The sequence below is a fragment of the Aplysia californica genome, unplaced genomic scaffold (assembly GCF_000002075.1).
Source record: "Aplysia californica isolate F4 #8 unplaced genomic scaffold, AplCal3.0 scaffold00122, whole genome shotgun sequence".
Taxonomy (NCBI): Eukaryota; Metazoa; Mollusca; class Gastropoda; order Aplysiida; family Aplysiidae; genus Aplysia; species Aplysia californica.
In genome coordinates, this window is record NW_004797392.1 from 189,785 (window position 1) to 197,372 (window position 7,588).

Sequence of the window (7,588 nt, forward strand, 5' to 3'; positions counted from 1 at the left end):
TGTGTGTGTGCGTGCGTGCATGCGCGCATGTGTGTCTGAAAATATAAACAAATATCCGAGACCCATCTCCACTTCTCCACTTAAAACTAGAGACCCACAAGAGTGCATTTCAATCTGCCTTGGTGGCTAATCTCTAAAAATAGAAACCCATGTGACGACTCGTGTGAAGAAAACAACGAATGAAAAGTGAAATGAAAATAAACGGCCACTGCTTAAAATTCATCTAAAACCCACACACTATTTCCCAATGACCGTCCTGTCAAGCCAAACCAGTACACATGCACACAGCTGTGTTAGAAGAAGGATCAAGTTACGGAGAATCGAGAGGTCACAAGCAATATGATATCAGAGGCAGCGAGTCCTATATCGTCACGAGTCTGACTGACAGACTCTAGCTGTGTATCTGCCAAATTAGGACAAACATTTCTTTTGGTCTCAAATTATGTTACGAACAACCATATCTACTTGGGGGTGGGGGGTGTATTTGTTTTGTTAGCTAGAGTAAAGAGATGCACATTGCCACAACAATAGTAATTCAGTGCAGGGGAAAAAACAGGCAGACAGACAGAAAGAATAGGAAAAGTAAACAAGTACGGTAATGGACAAGCAACTCCCCCCTCCCCCTCCAAACCCTTCACTCTTCTACTTCTACATTCAATAAATTCAAGCAGTTAAAATTACACATGCATCAAAAGATCCATCTAGTTAACTTCAGAGATTCGTTCCCACAATAATTTTTAAAATCCGGTCTTTAAAATTTATAATTTTTCTTTTGCATCATCATGTCCGGGAGAAGCAATACTAAAAAAAACAGAGAATAAGTATTTGTGGTTGGCAGCTATGCAAATTAAGCCAAGAAATATTCATGACTCGTCATTAGGATGGGTCGTCACAGGGGTGTGTCCTTGCCACAAAAACATAGCACAACGCTGAGGGGACCAGAAAATAATATGTCTGGAAAAGTGTCTATCATTTTGACATATTAATAATATGCGACGTTAACATCATCTCTTAATTATCTTATAACATATGCATAGCATATGCTGTTGTGTAACCCAAACTTCTCCATGGAAATTTGTATAAAAACATTCTTGTAAAATGAATTATTTCTCACCAACATGGGCAGGTTTACACAATGGAATGTGTCATTCTCACTTCCAGCAGACCGGCTTCTGTCGAAGAAGAAAGTGCGACTTTCTTTGTAGGAAACAGTACCATCATTGCTGAACTTGATGTCGTACTTCTCTCGTTTTTCCCTGGAACCAGAAAAAAAACAAAGTTGCAATAGAAAAGGCATTCTTTAAAAGGTATTGAACAACAGCAAATAAAGGTGTCCTACATAAAAGTCCCAAATCAATCAATAATCGCTATAATGCTGTCTTGGACACTAGCAAACAAACTGCAAGTTTCATTACAGGAACAAGGGCAGATCAAAAGGTAATGGAAGTTGCGAAATGTCTATTTTTTTTATTTTTTTTTAAATCTTAAGGCTAAAGACCTGAAATTTTTCAGCCCAGGATATTCTCCTTGACTTTATATCAAGGATTCCAGCTTCGTGACCTTGAAAACAAAATGTTTAACCCTATCCGTACACCCAGGAGTCATTTTGTACCCCCGAGGTTGTATTCTTCACATTTTAAAATACTTCTAGTGAGAAAATTTCTGAAACTTTCAGTTTTTCTCAAAAAACCATTTAGACAGACTGCTATGCAAAGCATACGGATCGGAATAAAGAGTAAATTTCCTCTTAGGAAAGTGGCGGCACAGAGTTCCCTACGTCGTATAGATATGATAGTAAAACACGACATACAAATAGGGTTAACTAAGAAGGCCACGATGGAATTTACATGAATTGGGTTGTATCGTATTAAAATGGTAGCTTTTGCCTCATCCAAGAAGGAAAATCTGGCTGTCCCTAACTAAACCAAATGAATCCAATTAGCGGTGTCACACTGGTGGGCATAACTTAATTATTGTTTTCTATCCACTACTCACAGATATGTGTATGGTCCCATCTGCACCAGGGCCGGTCGCTCACCCTTCTCCATCACTTCCATATAGTTGACGACATCAAACATCCACACCTGGAAGTAGATGGGTGTGCCCGGTGCCTGCCAGTTCTTGTATGATTCTGAACCTTTCTTCAGAGGCAATTGCTGAAAGAGAAGTTGTTTTGGGGGTTATCTTGGTCTGAGATTCTTTGACATTTTTTTTAGTAGAGGTTACGGCGATCGCAACGGCATAAGGTCATACGAGCGCCATAAGAGGAGTTACAAAAGTGTATGAAACAAGCATAAAAAAGAAGAAGGGGAGATAAGGAAGATAGATGTTTGATAGGAAAGAAGAAGCAAACCCCACCAGAGCACCCACTCTTTGACGTTAAACGTTGTTTAAAATACAAAACAAGAATAGCTACTACAGCATTCAGAGTGCCAAAGCGAAGTTTTACATTATGTATGAAAGGAAACAAGAAACTCTACTAAGAACATCATATCACTTGTGTCACAAGCAATCCAAATATGTACAAAGTAGGACGACAAACGTACAGGCCAAGCTAAAACTAAAGCAAACCAAGTCTGGTTTCTTTTGTATGTCTAGATACTGTCTCTTTCCTGGCTGGCATTCTTTCTTACTTATGCTTAAAAACAGTGGGTATCTTACAGAAAAAGAGAGGCACTCAGACAGACAGGGGGACAGTAAGGAAGTTTGCACTCATAATAAACCATCGCCTTCCAAAAAGAGGGAGGTAAATTTTGTCAATTGTAATCTCTAGTAGACTTCAAACAAGATGTTGGAAAGAATTAATAAAATGTCCACAACTCGAAGAAAAAAAAGTGAAAAGCAAGGAGGCCCCAAAAACCAGCCCCAACTCACTCCAGCAGGGTAATCGGGGCTCAAGTGGTAGAGCCTGGGGAAAATAGAATACTATCAATTTTTACTGACAACACAACAAGTCTGCACAAGTGCAATATAATGCCCAGGGAGGCCAACAGAGATTCAAAAAATTATTTCTCAGCTGATATCATGATTTTTCCTAAACGTTTACTTTGATTTATCACGAACAATTCTAACATTCTTACATCGCAAAATTAAAGACTTCCAATTGCAAAGAACTTTCTTGATTTTCATGAATTTTCCATTATTTTGCAATAGGAACCAGGGGTATTAAGAACTTGATATTTTCTTTGTCAGAAAAAGCATTGAAACTTTTAACACATTGTACACTGAAACTTGGGCAGCATTTTCACAGAAAATGGAAAATTAGATTGAGAGATAGAGACTAGATGCCAGAGAGCCAACGCAGTCAGCTACCAACTGGGCCCTCTCCTGAAACATCCCAATATCCCCATGAGCACCAAGGCGAAGCTCATCAACGCCATTTTCCTTCCAACGCTCACATATCAGTGCCAGACATGGACTCTAACAAAAGCCCTAGAGAGGAAACTGGTCACATGCGAGATGAAATGCTTAAGAAGAGCGGTCAACAAAACAAGAAGAGACAAAATTAAAAATGAAGTCATAAGGGACACCGTGGGAGCAACACCAGTCCTACCACACATTGAAAAACAAAAGGTCAAGTGGTTCGGACACCTCACGCGGATGCCCTCAAACCATCCAGCTCTGAGAACATACAACATTAAATATTCTGGATGGAGAGCCAGAGGAAGACCAAGGCGACGATGGAGTGAATCTGTGGCAGACACCCTTAAAGATCATGGGATGTCCCTCCTACAGGCCACACGACTTGCTGCAGACAGACACCTGTGTCTCCCCGCGACACCCCAGGGTACAAGCGGAAGAAAAAAGTAAAGTAAAGTAAGTAAGTACACTGAAAAACTTGAACTGAGCTGCTCAAGAAATATAATATACATGGCGGTGGTAAAGAGTGCAGAAGAAGGACAGTTGGCCACTTTAGTCAACTTCACACAACGGTGTAAATTTATTCATGAAGCCAGTTTTAGGTTGGTTTCTTTTCTCCCTCGGGAACACCACGGAAGAGCCAACATGATGCAACCTCACCCACAAAGTGGAGGAACCAATCATCATATTTCAGATGTATCCACACCTAAACAGTAGTTTGATTTTAGGTTACTGGGTTAGGGTTTGGAGTCTGGGTCAGTGTCAGGATTATGGTTTTAGTGTTAACAAGTCGGGGTTTTTTTAAACACTATATTCAGTTTCCAAGACTTAAGTACTTAAGATTCATAAAATTTGCAGTAAAATCCATTACATTATGATATCAGGTATCAATTCTTGTAGGATCTTTTTTGCTACTTAGTGGCTATCGAAGAACTAAAATCAAAGCATTGGCTCTGCCACAGTCAATTGAGATTTTAGCTTTTTCTTGTTTTTTCTGTTGTTAAGAAATTCGGATAGTTCCTTCATATGAAGTCAACAGAGACTTTCCAAAGATGTATAGCCTGTTAACTGAATCTGTATTCAAAGTGAAAAAAAAAAAAAATGGTGAAAATGCCATGGCTGAAAAATAATCATAATTTGAATGATTAATACAACACAGGAAAAGGCAGTTGATTCGGGTCATTTCCACAATCTGAACAGAATTTTCTGGGTAGCTGCCAGGACAAAACAGAGGGTTTTAAGTTTGTTTGTTTGAGTAATGAGAAGCACATCGACACAAAAATGGTCATTTAGCGCTGGGGAAAAATAAGACACACAGACAGAAACAACAGAGAAGTAATAAAGAAGTAAGACCTACCAGAGGCACCCTCCAGATACCTTCATGACTAGTAGGCAAATCTAATCGTTGAATTCTTTTAGTGTAAAGGTTTTAGTTTTTAGTTTTAGTACAGGTTTTACGGCGCTCGCAACTGCATAAGGTCATAATGAGCGGGGACATATGGACGATAGATGTTTCATAGGAAAGAAGAAGCAAACCACACCAGAGCACCCGCCAACCACAGTGTAAAGGTCTGAAGCCCCTTTCAAAACTACAATACAATTAGGTTGTTTCAGAGACAGGACCTCCAAACTTAATGTCCATCCCCAATAGGACCATTGAACTCTTTTATGATGCAACAGTATAGGTTTTACACCCCTATCAACACTATTAGGTTATTTCAGAGGCGAGGCCTCCGAGCATATAATCCATCTCTAAAAGGACCAAGCATAAATGGGGAATTCATGTAAAAATACCTTTCCCAAGGACACAACGTTGGACCGAGCTGAGGCTCGAAACCTCCGAACCTGCAATCTCTAAGTTATGGGTCCAGTAACCTAACCACTAGGCTACTGACACCACTACTCTTTTATCAATAAAAAAAAATAAACAAAACAAAACAAACAAACAAATATAGACACTTACGTCATCAACCTCACTGTGTATGAGCTCGCTGAATACGTGAATGAGGACACAGCCAGTGACCAGCAGCACAATACCCGTCACTGAACACAGGATGGAGGTGAAGATCTTGCGTGATCGCTTCATGGCAGCAGAGCAACAGTCAGCCTATTATTATCCTCAATGAATTGGGAGCTGATTGTCAGCCAGTGTTCTCCTCCAAAATATATCACAATATATTCCAGCTAAAAATCCACCCTGTCCCAGCGACAGCTGTATATGTGGCACACTTTTAAAAGGACTTCGTAGTCCTCAGACCTCTGCCAACGTCCACCCTACAGAGAGAAGAAAAGAAAAGTAAAATTGACTTTTAAATTTTAAGAAAGTTATTTTTTCATCTGATACTACAGTTAGGAGGATAAGAACTAACACAAATGAATTTTATAAATGATATGTTCAACATTTTGGCATGATTATGATATGCTGCCTTAATTTATAGAGTGCTAAATAATATCTGTCGATATGTTTGTTTGTCAATAAATATAGAGTGTCATTATAATGTAAAAATATACACAAGGGAGGAAATGGGAACTGGACCTTTGCACAGGTGATTGTCTTCTACAGGTTGCCATTATGGCAGATTCAGCTGCATATATAAAATATGTGAATTATAAAAGAAGACCCAAAAAAATGTAATGTTCTAAAGTAGATTCTAGGTGTTTTTATGTCCACATCAACACAGCAATTTTTAATTATCTTTTTTAAAGGAGAAGGTTAAGATCAGAAATAAAAAGTCATACACATACTTACACAAATGATCAGGCTTTAACGAACTCAACAAGTTTGTCTCACAGCTCTAGCAGAAGAAACAAAACCAAAAAAACACCACCATCCATTCACAGAAAAGCAGAGAATATCCAAATGGGGGAAATGAGAAAAGAAACCAGTGGAAGAATGTACTGGATATATAAATTTACGCCTAGTGAAACCCGGAGTAAAAATTGCACCCCTGCCTCTAAAATTCGCCAAACACACAAAGAAATTTTGCAATGATAAACCAACGACGTACCTAATCACAAAGGACCCTGATGATCATACCACGAAAGCATGGCAGATTGAACACACGAAGGACTTGATCTATTCATTTTCTTGATAAGATATTTAATTTATCTGACTACAGGTGCGCGCTGAAGGCAGTTAACTCGAACCACTATGTCAGTTCATGTAACAATCACTGGGACAGTTGTCAGAGCATTAAAATTTGTAGCAGGCATACTATCCCAAAAAGAAAGGAGTGAGTCTGTGTGTGTGGGTGTGTGTTTGTATGTGTGTGTATCTGTGTGCGTGTTTATATGAATGTGTGTATCTGATATGTGTGTGTGTGTATTTGTTTATGTGTATCTGTGTGTGTGTGTGTGTGTGTGTGTGTGTGTGTGTGTGTGTGTGTGTGTGTGTGCGTGTGTGTGTGTGTGTGTAATGTCTGACCAAAACAATCCAATATAATGAAGGCCTACGTGTACATCCATTCAACACTATTCTCACAACAACAGGCCTGAGATCAACGGTCAAAGTTGAAACACCAGTCTGAACTTGTTTGTTTATTTGTTTGCATCTTAGTTTGCATGTTTAAGTCTGTTTGTTTGTTTGTTAGTTTGTGTAAAGGGAAGCACGTCGACTCAATCATGATGGACATTTAGTGCATGGAAAAAGTAAGACGTACAGACAGAAACAACAGAGAGAAAGTAAAGAAGCAAACCACACCAGAGCACCCGCCAACCACCCGCACCTAGTGACATCCTCCAACCACCCGCACCTGAACTTGATCACAGACCAGCTACGTCAACCAATAAGATGGCCAACGGACAGTGGTGGTGGGTCTCGTTTGTCCAATAAATATAAGTGTATGTCCACCATGCTTCCATCACTGGGTGACGCCGGCGATTCCTACTCGAGAAATCTAGATTTACACTTGACACTTTAATAGCGGGAATGGGTTTTTTTGTTGTTGCTGTTATTGTTTTGTATTTTTTTTGCTTTTTTTTTTTTTTACTTTTCTTCTACCTACGCCATACCAGGTTATTTTGGGAGCTTCAAAGTGTTTCTGAATGGCACAATATTTCAAAACGAGCGTGCAAAAACACCAAAAAACACCTTCCAGAATCTCCAGGGGCTAAAGAAAGTAATTTACCAGCCAGCGCCATCACATTATATTTCAAAACCGCTTATTTGATTTTATATTTGAGTAAAAACAGATCACATCGATCAGCACTCCAAATAAAAGGACACGAC

The 7,588-nt window shown here is 39.3% G+C and overlaps 1 protein-coding gene across 2 annotated transcripts in view; it reads right to left on the bottom strand.

The window, feature by feature from the left end:
• LOC101864379 (lysosome membrane protein 2) overlaps positions 1-7,588 on the bottom strand; it is a 41,097-nt gene that overhangs the window by 15,433 nt on the left and 18,076 nt on the right. For both annotated transcript variants that reach the window (XM_005096151.3, XM_005096150.3), the window contains exons 2-4: positions 5,324-5,634; positions 1,996-2,156; positions 1,115-1,256 (exon numbers count right to left, since the gene is read on the bottom strand). In XM_005096151.3, the coding sequence (XP_005096208.1) occupies positions 1,115-1,256; positions 1,996-2,156; positions 5,324-5,446 (426 nt within the window). In that variant the 5' untranslated portion in view covers positions 5,447-5,634. The remainder of the gene's footprint in view (positions 1-1,114; positions 1,257-1,995; positions 2,157-5,323; positions 5,635-7,588) is intronic.